The 15,862-nt window shown below is 26.1% G+C and overlaps 1 protein-coding gene across 2 annotated transcripts; it reads right to left on the reverse strand.

The window, feature by feature from the left end:
* Positions 1-1,417: 1,417 nt before the first annotated feature.
* On the reverse strand, positions 1,418-15,553 carry LOC127289859 (transcription elongation factor SPT6-like). 2 transcript variants are annotated; one of them, XM_051318081.1, is made up of 11 exons: positions 15,400-15,553; positions 15,062-15,125; positions 14,633-14,850; positions 14,295-14,369; positions 13,910-14,088; positions 13,531-13,771; positions 12,045-13,331; positions 7,949-11,594; positions 5,955-6,849; positions 1,564-2,376; positions 1,418-1,472 (listed from the first exon to the last, which is right to left on the reverse strand). In XM_051318081.1, the coding sequence occupies exons 1-9, from the start codon at positions 15,436-15,438 to the stop codon at positions 6,224-6,226; spliced, it is 6,375 nt and encodes a 2,124-aa protein (XP_051174038.1). In that variant the 5' UTR covers positions 15,439-15,553; the 3' UTR covers positions 1,418-1,472; positions 1,564-2,376; positions 5,955-6,223. The 2 variants fall into 2 exon arrangements, with proteins under 2 accessions (XP_051174038.1, XP_051174037.1); XM_051318080.1 differs by having other exon boundaries at positions 3,716-6,849.
* Positions 15,554-15,862: the final 309 nt, after the last annotated feature.

Here is a 15,862-nt window from a genome sequence, read left to right on the forward strand (position 1 = left end):
AGATTTAAAAAATAAATATGTAATACTAACCTCCAAATCCGATTTATTGTTTTGTTTCCGTGAAAAAAGGAATTTTTTTTCTCTATCTGTTAGTGTAAATAATATTTTTTGAAATTCACACAACAATGCAGAATTTTTGAAGGTATAATCCCTCTTTATAGCTGAAACACGTGTTGTGAAACACGTGTGTTGTTCTTTCTTCGTATCTCTGTATTTTTTGTTGCAGAATGAAAACATTGAATATAAGTTAGGAGCCGAGTGGATGAAGATTTTTTGAAGGCCTGATGCGAAGGAGAGAAGGATATATTTCGCATGAGCTGAAATGAAACTGCATCTATATACCTATATATGTATACATATATGCAGGGTGCTCCGAAAACATTCACCTAAATTTATACGCTTGTGGAGGATATAGGGAGAAATCTGAAATGTCAAACTGACAGCGTCCTGACAGTGGCGTCGATTCACAGGGACAAAAAATAATCCCTTTTGTTTTTTTTTCCGTCTAAAAAAAAAAGAGACCCATTTTTGCATGTACAAAAAATTATATTCTTACAAAAATTTAATGCAATTATTAATTATATAAAATAAAATAATTAATAAACTTAAATAAAAAAAAAATGTTCAAGTAACAAAATATTTAAAAATTTGAATTTGCAAGAAAAATTATTTTTTCATAAAAATAAAAAATAAATTATTTAAAAGTATTTTTCTTTCTTTATAAACTGGCTAAAAATAACTAATAGATAACGAATAATTGACAAGTCGATGTCAATGTTATTAAAAAAATATATATATTTACAATATAAATATTTTTTCAGTAAAAATTATTAAAAAAAAAACTTACAATAAAAAAATTAAAAATAGTATAATTACAATATAAATTTTTAAAAAAATATATAAATTTATAGTAAAATAAAAATTAGTATAAGAAAAAGAATTTCCATCAAGAAAAAAACTTTACAAAAAAAAAAAAAAAACAGTGTAAAAAATGAATCGTGTTCTAAATAATCAATAATGTATTACTGATGAATAATTTGAATTCTTTTGAAATGCAACATAAAATCGTAATACGCACATTCCTCCGAATGCAAATTTTTTTCTTTTACATGCTTTGACTTATACATACCTTATAATTACTTTATCAATGATATTCATGATGTTACAATTTATTCTGCCCAGGAATTGAAACAGGAATAATAACATCTCAAGCATTCCTCCTAGTATTTCAAGGTATTCTGTTTCAAAACAATGTCAGCCACATAATTATGAGAAAGCTAACGTGATTCATGAGCAAAAGAAGCGAACCGCCACAAATTACTTTTTGCAGTCATTATATACTTAAAATCCTTTTTGTCTTCCATTATCACACTTTCGCTAAATATTTTCTAGTTAAACACTTTTACTTCATTCTTCATTCTTTTTTTTTCAATTACGATCTTCATCTCGTTATGAATTTTGAAAAAAAAACTCTGCATTCAAAAAAAAAAATTCATTAATACCATACATATATCTTATCGATTTTAAAAATCTCTCGAAATTGGCGAAAAAAAATTTACTTACTATTTAAAAAAGAAATAAATAATTTTCTTGACTCTTGATTAATATAAATTAAATTCAATATTTAATAATTTACTATTTCCATCAATTGCTAAAGAATATTAATATTTTTAAGGAAAATATATAAATAATGGTTGAATTTCAGTTAATATTATTATTCTTCTTCGCATACAATTGTTATAATAGTAAATTCGTGAAACAATTGGTTCCATGCGAATCATGTTGGTCTGCAATGAGGATGTACTGATTGGAACGAATGACTCTTATTGTCAAGTGAGTAGACTGAGGATTCGTTTTTGTTCTGTACTTGACGCACAAGGCATTCAGAAAAGGTCATGTTCAAATTGTTTCACAAATACCTATATTTTTTAAAAAACTTTCTCACGCCTTCGTCTATATTATTGAATTTTTATTTTCAATTAATTGTCTTTTTAATTTTACTCATTATCACAGCGTATAAAACACTTTAAATTATTATCTAAATAATTATGTAATTCTAATAATTTTACTGTTACACAATTTTCTAATTAATTATAAATTAATTAATAATTAATAATTAATTAATTTACATTTTGAAAAAAAAAACTAATTAAATAACACCTAACTGCATTTATGCAAATATTTAAAAATCTTTAACGAATTCATATAAATTTGGAAAATATCCTTCATTGATAATAAACATAGTAATAAAAAAAATATTTTTTTTTTTTTTGAGAAAAGGATATTATGTCATTTTGAGAAATATCGGAAATGATGATAAAAAACTCGATATTTAATATTGAACAAAAGTCACTTGAATTTCCCAAAACTTCAAATCTGCAAAAAAAAATGAGAAAAAAATAATTTAAAATTATTACACAAAAAAAAAGTCACATCTCTTAAAATAAAAACGTTTCGTATAAAAAAAAATACGCAATTTAAAAATAAATTGTATAAATTTTTTCTGTTTTTAATAATAAAAAAAAAAACTATCATTTAAAAAAAAGATCGTTTTTTTCTATCGAAAGAAAAATTATAATAGATTTTTTTTTTTTTATTATTATTATTTATATATATGCAAAATTATTTTTTACTATATAGAAAGATAAGTTTTTTGGGCGTGTCAACGAGATTGTTGAAATTAGATTCGAAGGGCCGATTCAAGAGTGTTTAAATGCCAAGGTCATATCTCCTTCACTCTGATGGTGAACCATCAGTTGAATAGATGGAATGACCCATGATATAGAGCAGAATACCCAAGTTATTTAAAATCCCATTAATAGATTAATTCCACAAGCCTTTCTCAGCTGTGTCTAAATTATAATATTTGACGAAAGAATGTCTTTAATTAAAATTAACTACATTCTTCGCACGAATATATCATTCTTTATAATAGTATTATAAACCCTTCATTTTTTATTTTAATTTAAAAAAATATATATATTTAATAAATTTAAATAAATAGTTTAAATTCAATAAATTATTTTTTTAAAAAAATTTAAATAATAAAAATAAAATAATTGTAAAAAAAAAGTTTCAAATTTTTTTTTTACAATTATTTTATTTTAATCTCGTAAAATTAAGTTTTAATTAAGTATTTTGTTTCTATAAATCAAATTATTATCTAATAATAATAATATCTATAAATATTAAGGAGTGAATTGTAAAATAATTTTCATATATTTTGGTATTTAATATATATCTATACATATACATACATACGTAGATATACATGTATAATTCATATATATTCAACACCTTTTTTTTCTTACACTAAAAGGTGTAAATTAGTTGCATTGTTCATTTAATTTTACGTAATATATATATATATAACATAATCTAAAAGTTAAATATTCTTTAAGACACATTTTCACTTACAATCATTGTCATCAATAGAAGGGAAAAAATTCAAATTTTTTTTTTTCTCGTAATGTTATAATGTATATATCAAGAAGAGTTTTGTAATCAATTTACAAAATAAATTTTAAACATTAAAAAATTTCAATTTTCAATATCAGTTATAAAAAATAATTGCATAAAAAAGAGAAGTGGTCACAAAATGTTGTTACAAAGTCAGTTAGGAATCTACTGACATATAATAAATAATAAAAAAATATATATATATAGTTTTCAGACGAATTTTTTTAGAAACTATTTCGGAATTAAATATACTTACATAGAAATCTGCTGCGATTTTTGCTTGTGCAGTCTTTATTAATTTCATAAGTCATTTTTCGATACAATTTTAGCTTAAGACTGAAATAATTTAAATATGAATTCATGTATTTAATGTAATGGAGTGTATCAAACAAAAAACACAAGTCACGAGTGTTAATTTTGCATGAATTTCACATAAAAACTGCAAAGGGGACATGTCATAAAATTATTAGATCCTCTCTTATAAAATTTGCAAGAATGCCATCTGATTTTCAGGTGGAATTTATACAACACAATCTTACCTCCGTATACACACAGCATTTTACACACACAATCATTGTATGCCGGTAATTCCGAGGAACGGAACGCACAATGCGCACGCTCGTGTTTTACTATGCGTTTTTTTAACCGCGAAATTTAAAATAATTTTATTTAAAAATTTTTTAAAAATATTTGTTTGTGTTGTATAAATTCCACCTGAAAATCAGATGGTATTCTTGCAAATTTTATAAGAGAGGATCTAATACTTTTATGGTATGTCCCCTTTGCAGTTTTTATGTGAAATTCATGCAAAATTAACACCCGTGACTTGTGTTTTTTGCTTAGAAACTATTTTTACAATAAATACTTGAATTTATGCTAAAAATGCAAGTGTCGTGCCATGTAATTAAAGTAATTTACTCATCCAAGCAAAAATCGCAGCAGATTTCTCTCCGTGTGTTACAATAATAAATTAAAAAAAAAAAAATTCAATACACATAAAAAAAAGAAAACAATTTTTAATACATAAATGATTTACGACCACTTGTCAATTTAAACAAATCAATAAATAAATGAAACCTCTGTAACGAGGTGTTTTTTTTTTTTTGGATTCAAAATTTTACGTTGTTCAATTTTTTCACTTTAAAAAGTCTATTTTTAATAAGTAAAAAAAAAAATGAAAATAAGTGTCTTTTCTATCAAAATTATTCGAGCAATTTCGGATTGAAGTGCTAAATATTTACAAACAAATGTTCATTATATACATACAATGCCTCTTTTACGTAGGTTTTTAACTTGCAGCAATGTTTTTACTCACATCTCACATAAATGAGAAAATTACGTGTAATTAAAAAATAAAAAAATAAATAAATGGTAACAATTTCACGCTGGACCACAAATTTTATATAATTCGTCAAATTTTTCATTCCACTCTAATCAAATTTTTAACATTCTAATGTCAAATACTTATTATAGCAAATTTCTTTTTAAAATTAAATCAATTGTTAATTTTATTCTTTTTTTTTCTTTTGATTAATCGAATTAATTAAACTAATTGTAAGACAAATGTAAATGTCTTAAATTTTAATTATTTTCAAGTAATTATATCTGTAATTTCAAAATTCGAAACGATAATTTGCAAATATGCTTACAATAATAATTATAAACTACTCACGTTTAAATAAATTAAATATTAAACTTATTTAAATATTTAAAAAAAAATATAATGTCACTTTAAAATATTTTATATAAAAAAAATAATTAATGTTTTTTTTAATAATTTTTAGGAATGTCATAAAATTAAAATGTACAATTTAGTTTTAAATGGGAAAAATTTTTTTTGTTAGATTTTAATAATTATTTTTGTTAATTAATAAAATTACTGTTATTATAACGTTAAATATTATTGTAATATTATGCAAAAAGAAAATAAATTTTTAATCACAAGCCCAAAAAAGAAGGACAATTTATCTGATTTTTCCCCTATAATGTTAATGTAATTAATCTCAATTTTACTTCAATGAATTTAAACTTAATAAATTTAATTTGATCAATTTTAATTATATTAATTTTGACTTAAAGACACGTGATACAATCTGTCATTCCAGATTAGCTGACGTATTTATTTTTTATTATATATCCTTAATGAAATTTAATGTATTCACGTCTAAATGTTCGAAAAAAAAATAATAATTCAAAATAACAAAATTTTGTTAAATGTAATTAAATAGTTAATTACTGAAATATCAGCTTGTATCCGCTTGAATTCTTTTTTTTTTAAATTATTATGCCAATAATCGATATACGAAAAATGAAATGAATTATATAAAAAAAAAAAAATTTGTGGTACCATTATGGAAATTCCTCGAAAAATACATTTTACAATTTGTTTGCAATCTACTTGACGAAGTACATGCAGATTAATATAAATCAGTTGTAATAAAGTAAAATTTCTTCTTATATATAAAAGAAAAAAAAATGTAAAAATTCACACTTACGTGGTGGACTACTATCACAAAAGTAAACATAATTCCATCAACAATGGCATCAGAAATATTCTTCAATAAACCTACGTCTTCGGTTTAACATTATATATTGTTATCAGAATTATAAAATAAATTAAATTTTTCTTTTCGTCGATTTTGTATGATAGTTTCATTTCCCATTCGACAAATTCATGTTTTCAATTCTAACGTCATGCGTTACGTAAGAATGATTATTTAAAAAAAAAAAAAAAAATTGATCCTTTTTTGGGAAATTATGAAGATTAACTGCCATTATAAGGTCTCCTTGGCATTGGAAATCCACATGGCGTTACAATATCATATTTTGCTCCTCGACCACGAGAATTTGCTGTATATGATTTAAAACCTCGTCCACGGCCACGATTAAATGGAAATAATTTTTTTGGCATTGGCGTAGGTGATGAGGCACCATTAGTTTGATCACGCGATGAACCCTTAACAAATGGATTTTCATCATCTGGTATTGGCATTTGTAATGGTGGTGGTAATTTTTTTTGAACTTTCTTTTTCACATAATCAGAACCAAATTGCGGTGATCTATCAGGTGATGGACTATTATTTTGATATTCTGGACTTCTATCCCATGATGGTCGTCCTTCTCGTGAATTATATGGACTTCTGCTACGTGAACGACTATTCCTTCCATAATTTGAACTTCTGTCCCATGATGATTTACGTTCACGTGAATTATTTGAACCATATGTTGGACTTCTGTCCCATGATGATCGTGAACCATATTTTGGACTTCTTTCACGTGAATTTCGTGATTGATACGAGGGACTTCGATCGCCATGAGGTGAATCATAACGACGATCGTCATTTGACGATCCAATTGCAAAGGGATTATAATCTTTGTCACGAGATGAACCTGTTTCCAAAAAAAAAAATTTAGAATGTAGTTTTGTTTTAAAAAAATAGTTTTTTAACTAAATAATCGTTGATAATTAAAATTTAAAACAAATTAGTAATTAATCAAAAAAAAATAATAAAGTAAATTTATATTTGAAATTTTTTCAAATTTTAGCAATTAATTTTTCTTTTTCTTTCAAGAATCTCCTCCTTCTTGTCGATGAAAATATCTTGAAATTGTAAACTTTTGACAATTTCATGAAGTTTTAACAAGCTTTTATTCATTTGTAGATTGTTAATATATTTTGAAAATTCCAATATTGTAATTTTAAACAAGAAATATTGTAGAGTTTTAGAAATGTTCTACATATAGAAAGCCATTTTTTCGTAATCATGTTTTTTCATAGACTCAATGAAAATTTTTTCCATGCTCGTTTGTCCTTTCACAAACAAAATGCTAAATAGTCTTTCCAAGTTTCTTAAATTGAGTAGACAATCACCTTGACTTTTTTAAAATCAATTTTTTAAATAGCAAAAAGAAAACAAAAAATTAATAATTCCACCAGAACTTGCAAAAATAGTTGCATTTTAAAAAAAAATATTGAAATTGTAAAGTAATTAAATGATAGACTTAAAGAAACTTGTTCGATAAATTACACAAACAAAATAATAAATAAAATTAATAAAAATAAAGAAATGTAAATAAATTTTGTACAAATAAATAAAATAAATAATTACAGACTGATAAAATTTGAATTGCTGAATTGATATTCTAACCCAAAAATTCTTTTTTTTTGTTTTGTGATCTTTTTTTTAACTTCAATCTCCATATTAAATCTGCCATTTTGAATTTTTGTCATTAGTCAGTTACATGTTTAGAATATCATGAAAGTAAGTACATTTTATCAGCATTTGTAAAAATTTTAAGTAAAATTATAAAAATTAAATAATAATTACATTTTTGCCAAGTTCCTTTAAATTTATCGAATATCTAATTTTGAAAAAAAAAAAAAATCACTAGAGATTTAATACCATTTTCCACAAAGTCATTCCATCCCAAAGTATATAGAGCAAAAACACAATAGAGGAAAAAAAAATTGATTCTCCACATATCTTACCTCTAGAGAAATCATCCTTTGATAAAGATGATTCCCTCGATCCAAATTCATCGTTTTGTTTCTTTTTCCCTCTTTTTGGTTGAATTTTTCCTTTAGCTAATTTTTTTAATAATCCATGTCCAACACCATTATCATATGGTTTTACAATTTTTTTTGTTTTCGTAAAATAAGTATCATCAAATACTTTATTTTGAATTTGTTGACTCCATGTTAAATTTGGTTTAGGTATAGCAGCACTTATTGTTGGTTTCAATTGTTTTTTTTCACCAATTGTCTCTTGATTTTTGTCAATATGTGAAATAATAATAACATCATCTGTTGTTGTTGTTGTTGTTGGTTGTGGTGGAACAAGAGGTGAAATTATTGGTAATATAGGTGAACTAACAGAAGAATTAGCAGCGGGAGGAACAATTTTTGTCAACGACGTCTTTTCAGTTGGTGGTGATTCTGAATTTCGTGATAATAAACCCTTGCCATTGTATTCGGAAATTTTATTCTTCTCTTGAGATGGATATGAAATTTCATTAGACTCATAAATTTGTTTTTGTGGATATGATGTTTTAGATTGATAATGTGTTTTATTTGTATTACTACTTTGATTTGATGGATAATTTGATTTTGGTGGATAATCAACACGTGGAGGAAGATAATCTGAACGTGAAGATGGATAATCAACGCGAGAAGGAGGAGGATAATCTGAACGTGAAGGTGGATAATCAGCACGAGGTGGATAATCTAAACGAGGAGGTGTATAATCTGGCCTAGGTGGATAATCGGCGCGAGATGGAGGATAATCCGAACGAGATGGTGGATAATCCGAATGTGGATAATCCGAATGAGGTGATCCATAATCGGAACGAATTGGTGGATAATCAGATCTAGATGGATAATCTGAATTGGAACGATAATTCGATTTCATTGAATAATCCGATGGTGGTAAGTGATAATCTGAATTTGGTGGATATTCGACACGATTTGGTGGATAATCCGCGCGACTAGGTGGATATTCGGATCGATTTTGTGGATAATCCATTCGTGGATATTCCGGTCTATTTATATATTCTGGACGTTTTGAATAGTCCGAATGATAATCAGAACGATTAGGTGGATAAATTTGATTATTCGGATACATTGATTGATTAGCGTATGGACGATGTGACATTGGTATTTCTTGTGGAAATTCATCATTACGAATTCCAGTTGATGTAGATTGATATGGTGTTCTTGGTGGTGGTGTTCCACGTGATGGAATTGGTGGATTTGTTGGTACTGGTTCTTTAAAATTTTCTTTAAACCAACGAAGTAAATCGTTTAATCGTACAAATATTTCGGTGCGAAATTTCATACCCTCAGGTATAATGGAAAAATATTCGTGTCTACATTGATTGCGCGGTAAATATGAGAGTAAAAAATTGCCTGGATATTGTCGTGCTGCTGAAATAATATATGGTATGCCATTAGGATTTTCTCTTTTTTGCATTTTTAAAACTTCATCGGCTCTATCCTTATTGCCACCGACACGTGGCTTATAATATTTGAAACTTAAAATTTCATTGACAAAACCAATCATTGGATTAATGTGTCTCACAAAAATATCATCAAGATCTTCAAATTCATCGCTGCCAATGCGTAATTTTGCGCCTGTTAAAAAATCATTTGCTTTACCTTCTTCAATTACATCAATATGTTGAATAACTTCATCAGCCATTTTCCATGTTATTGTTAAATGATTTGGACCTTTGCTACTTGGTCTTATTATTATTTCACCTGGATTTTTGTCACTCATTAAACGTTCGGCATCGGCAAAATCAATATTCTTAAAAAATGGATGACCAATAATTCGTTTTATATATGCTTGTCGTAATTTTGATTTTCTCACTTCTTCCTCGAGCTTTTTTTCTTTCTCCTCGCCTTCCATGTCGTAAAATGGATCCTTCGGTGCTTTCCATTCATTATCTTTATCAGCAAGATCTTTACTTCTACTTGTACATTCAATTCCAAATTTTTCCACATCAATTCTCATAATACGACAATGAATTGGTTGATTTGCACACACTCGTTCACGTGGATTTGTTACCGTTTTATCCGAGAGATTTTTAATATGAATATAACCAGTGAGTCCATTTTCTAATCGAATTTTAACACCTGTCGCACGTCCCGGACAAGTTGTATCAAAATGCGTCCATACCTCAGATAATTCGAGAAAATCATTTTTAAAACAAAAGGGACACTGCCAAAAACCAGTTTCATCATTTCTCACTGGTCGCATATTTTCCATTTGTTCACCTTGAGGTTTCTTATGACTTATACCCAATACTTTAGCAACTATCAATCTTCCCACGTGCAACGTCTCAGGCGTTTCTTTTGTTAACATATAAAAAAGTTGTTCCGCATTAGGCGATACATAATTTCTTCTCAAATCACGATACATACAACTTAATTCCGCGCAAATATCATACATTGTCATTTTTTTATCCCCATATCCTTGTCTCTGTAATAAATCAATAAATGAATCAAGATCAAGATCTTTTAATTTTTCAGGTGTTTGTAAAATTTTTATTATCGCTTTATTAGGATCCTCTTCCAATTCTAAAGCATCGACTGCTATTTTTCTAGCCCATTCATAACTTTCCGGATGTATTCTTGAACCATCTAATACTTCAACGTAAGCGCCTTTATTGTCAATTGAATTGTCAGCATCAATTTTAATAAAACCAGCACAATTAATAAATACCTTTGGTTCTAAATTACAAATTGTCACTAATTGTGCACGATTTTCTAATTTTTGATCAGTTTGTTTGCGTACAATTTTTATTAATGCTTGAGCCTTCCTTGGTCCCAAGCCACAAACAAATTGCAATAAATTTTCAGCATAATATTTTTGCGCCACCATATTAACATTAACACCAATTTGATTAATGACATTTATAAATTCCGTATGAATATTTTCCAATAATTCATCCTGTGGCAATTGATCTTGAAGTGAATGATATTTTAAGCTCAATATCTCGTCATCTGTATTACATAATTGTGAAAATTCAATAAGTGGATCCTGTAAACGACGTGCAATTGATATTGCCTGTTTTAATTGCGATGAATAATCACGAAATTCTGATATGGCACGATTGCCATTAGCATAAATTTTTGTCAAATCATTATCACAAATTTCAACTTTAATTGCTGGAAAATTTTCTTCATTGCGCAATTTCATAATTATTTCATTAATTTCAAATTGTATCATTAATGCATCACGTGATTCACCAGCAATAGCAATGACATGTGGCTTTTTTGTTGCTATAAAATTACGAATTGAAAGTAATTCCGTTTCTTTCATTAATCGATCACTCTCTTTTGTACTGTTTCGTCGTTTCAATAAATGTGGTAATTTCAAAAAATCCGTACAATCACCATCTTGCGCAACAATACATGCGTAAGAAATTTGTGTTTCATCTTGTGGAAATGATAAACCCATCACCCGTATACCTTTCAATAAACTCCAATCTTCTTCGTCATCACAAAATATATTGCTTGTATAAGGCGCAACTTTTAGCCAATTTTGAAGTTTTTGACAACACTCACGCATCACGCAGTCCTTAGCTTCAAATAGTAAATTTGCTCGCAACTCTTTTTTCAAGTCAATTATTACCTGTAAAATTAAATTAATATATTTAAATCTAATCGATATACAATTTTTGCCATGACTTTTTAAATTAAATAAGTTTTATAAATAATAAATGCTATATAGAAAAACATAATATCAGGGTGACCACTATTGTACTATTTGCATTTTTTAAAAATATCTTTGGTTTTTTTTTCATACAATTTTATTTGTATAAATTTTTCCATGAAATTGTTGAAAAGTTCAGTTAAAAACACAAATTTAAAAAAAAAACTTAAAATAAAAAAGTTATGAGCATTCAAAAATAAAAAATCATTAAAATTCTTAAATTTTGAAAAATTCATATCTCGTAAACGGCTTGATGAAAAAAGTTTGAAAAAAATCTCCCTGTGTAAAATTTCTTCAGGTTTTTTCCCGTTTGGGTGGCCACCCTGAATATTAATAATAATAATAAAAATAAGAAAAAAATTTCTTTACCATTGTTGTTAGGGCCATTTCCATACTACTAATTCTCAATGCATTCCAAGCAAGTACAGTTTGATTATTCTCCTGCTTCGTCAAAAATTGTTTAATCTCATCAATATAATTATTGGATGCAACACCCTCAATTATATCGCTGAATGTTATTGTTATTAAATCATCTTGCTCGGCAACTACCAATTTTAAAAATTGATCACCCACCAAATCTTTAACTGGTTTATTTTTTAAATATTTCATTGTATAAATTGGATGATTTTCATCGATTTCACGTATTCCTTTTTTAGTTGCACGCACAGTTAATTTTGCTTTTTTCATATAAAGATTACGCAATGTTTTACGTACAAGTGGCTCGCACGCCAATTGCAATGCAAACATAAATTGTGCTGATTTAAGAATTTTTTCTGGTGCCGAAATTTTTTTCCCACAAAATCGACTTGCCGTTGTTATTGGATCATAAAGTTCTTGTTCAACTTCATAACGTTGATAACTGTCACGTAAATTTTCAGCAAAATGTTCTGATGTTATACCAAATTTTTTTACAAATGAATCAAGTCCAGCTTTTTTACAAATAAAATATGGATCATTACGTTCAATTTCAATTGGTTTAGTTGTATCAATTTCTGATAAATTAATATCATCATTTCCCTTAGCTCCTTTTTTTTGTAATTTCAATTTTAATGCCTCATATTCTTTTTGACGAATAAAACGTTTCATTGCTGGAATTTCATGACTATAATGTAATTTAAAATAACGATACATATCGTGAATTTCTTCACTATCATCGATTATTTTTAATTTTTCAATATCGGCAATTTTCACTATTTTCATACTTTCTGGTGGTGATAGTCCTTTAAATTTTGTAACTTCACTTAATTGATATTGTAGCATATTTTCAAAAAGTTTCAATAAATGTTTTTTCCTCTGTTGTAATTGACACCATTTTGCATCGAATTTATAAATTTTCCATAAATCATTAACATCCAATTCTGGATAAATAAATTCTTTTCTATATGTTGCAATAAAAGGAACTTCAAATTGTTGATTACGTATGAAATGAAGGACATTTCGTATTTTTACAATTGTGTGATGCCTATTATGTATTTTAATTTTTAATCTCTCCTCCTCTTCTTCTGTTAAGTTGTTTTGAATTGATACTAATTCTTTGTAAAATGCTTGTTCATATATCCATTTTGATTCGAGATCCAATTCATTTGATTCAACATCCGTTGGTGTTACTGGCGTTAAACGAAGTTGCATTCGTTCCGGAATATCAGTTGCACAAATCTTAAACAAAAATTTAATTTCACATTATAAAAACATAAATTAATAAATGATTAATAGTGAATAAATTATTATACGAAAATTTATTAAATTATTAATGATACTAATAACTAATATTAGAAATAAATAATTCATTAATATGTAATTAAGAATGATCAGTAAAAAAATTATGTTTCTAGTATAAAAAATATTTGTTGAATACCTCTTTATCAAGATTTACAGAATAAACACGTCTTAGTTGATTGGGCTCGTAAATATCGTAAATAATTTTTTTTGGTGATTTTTTCTTTGTTTGTTTTTTTGTACTTTTTGTTTTTTCACCATTTTTACAATTTCCTAAATTAATATCACTTTCTTCTTCATCGTATTCTTCCTTGCCGTATTTTCCAAAAATTTCATTGTCAAAATTAATACCAAATATGTCTTGAACTTTCATTAAGGCTCTGTAATTTATTAATTATAGTAATATATAAATAATGATAGAGAATCATTAAAACATTAATGAATAATTAACTTTTTCAATTGTTTAAAATTTAAAGATTCTTATTTATCTAAACTAATTAAATTATAAAATTACTTACTCGGTGGAAAATACGTTTTTCTTCATATTTTTTTCATGGTGAAATGGACTTATTTCCTCCTCTTCTTCTTCTTCTTCTTCCTCATCATCATCCTCTTCTTCTGGTACATTATCGACAGTTGTGTCCTCCTTTGTCGTTTCCGGTTCTTGATAATCTTCATCGTCTGATATTTCAATTTTCTGCCATAAAAATATTAATTTTTTTAATAGTATCTTGATGAAAAATTAACTTTTATAATATTGCTTTTTATTTGCATAATTATAATTGAGTAGCATTTATTTATTTTTTAGAAAATTGTTTTCCTTTGTATCACAATATCAAAAATAAATTCAAAAACAATATTGCTGCTAATATTATGTGAAAATTTTCTTAATAGAATACTTACAATTTCAACAGGTGGTACAATTTCTGTAATGGGTTCAAATTGTCCACTATTTGCAAATTCATATTTTACACGTTTCTAAAAAAAAATTGTATACTATTAATTTAAATATATAAAAAAAAATTTTTGTAAAATATTTTAATAAAATTTTTAAAGAGTTCTAATTTGAAAATAATTAGAATCAATTTAATATTTAAAAAAAAAATAATAAAATCGACATAATTTATCATGTAGTGTAAGAATTTTTTTTTACACTATTTTTAGATCTAAAAACATAGATTTGGTACTTCTAGCCTTTTCTTCTAATCATAAAATATATGAATATAAAATAATAATCTCACATTTGCCATTTTAAACTGTAAGTCCGCTTCGACAGCTTTCAGATGGTCTTTTTCTTTATCTAATTTCACATCCTGCTGGTGTTCGTCTTCTTTTTCTTTTTTTATCACAACATTCAAATAGTTTTTATCTTTATTGTAAGAAATATCGTCAATACTTCTTTTACGTTTCTTATGCTCAACTGATTCATTGCTTTCTTCTCCAAATCGAAGTACGAGATCTAATTATATTGTTAAATTAAACAAATTAAAATTAAAATAAATTTAAAATTTCCATTCTTTTAAATGGAAAATTATACAATTACATATATACTGTTGCATATTTCACCTTGTACTTAGAGAAATATCACAAAGCGTTTATTTACAGTATATATTATAAAAAAAAAAATTATATAATATATTATTCATTATATATATATTTCAAGAAATTACCTTCTTCTTCACTCTCCGAAACCTTTTTTGTCTCCTTGGGTTCTCTTATTTCGCCTTCCTCTTCCTAAAAATTAGATAACATGTGCATTCCCAAAGTTTCCAATTATCAAAGATAAATGAAATAAATTTATCATTATTGCAAAATTAAAATAATGTACAAGTAAATAAAATTATAATTAAATGTTTACTGGTACGTAAACAACAATGAAACAATTGAAAGTACATAGTGCGTATTTTAATTGGATACAATGTAATTTTGAGGTTAGCTTGGGAATTAAAATTTTGCAATTTTTCAATAAAACGCATATATTATAGAAATAATGTATTTAATTACTGACCTCACTTGCTTGTGAATCACTGTGATTACTATTTGACATTGTGTGGAATCATAAATAACTTTTTTTTAATGAAAAAAACGTACAAAATGCGTTTAGAATTTCAGCAGAGAAAGGACTATAAGCGCGGCGCACGATGGCCATAGAATAAAAACTTAATTGACAGGCGCCAATATGGAAATTTTCATATGAAATTACAGAAAATATTACCAAAATATAGGAAAAATACAAGAAATTTATAAGAAAATTGGTAATTTATTTATTATGTCATTATGTGTTATTTTTATTCTGTTTTATTATAAACAATTCATTTTTTTTTAAAGTTAATAAAAATTAATTGTTTAAATTTTTAAAATTGGTTTTGCTATAAAAAAATGACAAAAACAATGTTAAAAAGTAAAAAATAAAATAAAATGAAAATAAATACTTATAAATTATTTGAAACAATATTTTCTTAAAAAAAGAA

Source organism: Leptopilina boulardi, unplaced genomic scaffold (genome assembly GCF_019393585.1).
Source record: "Leptopilina boulardi isolate dan_hultmark-lab unplaced genomic scaffold, ZJU_Lbou_2.1 LbouV2_51, whole genome shotgun sequence".
Taxonomy (NCBI): Eukaryota; Metazoa; Arthropoda; class Insecta; order Hymenoptera; family Figitidae; genus Leptopilina; species Leptopilina boulardi.

Bases quoted from the DNA above. Each gene is read 5' to 3' on its own strand.
- LOC127289859 (XM_051318081.1), bottom strand. From the start codon at position 15,438: ATGTCAAATAGTAATCACAGTGATTCACAAGCAAGTGAG. The intron at 14,851-15,061 runs GTAATTTCTTGA...CAATATAATTAG, and splicing joins TTCGGAGAGTGAAGAAGAAG to ATCTCGTACTTCGATTTGGA. The intron at 14,089-14,294 runs GTAAGTATTCTA...TTTTTATGGCAG, and splicing joins TTGTACCACCTGTTGAAATT to AAAATTGAAATATCAGACGA.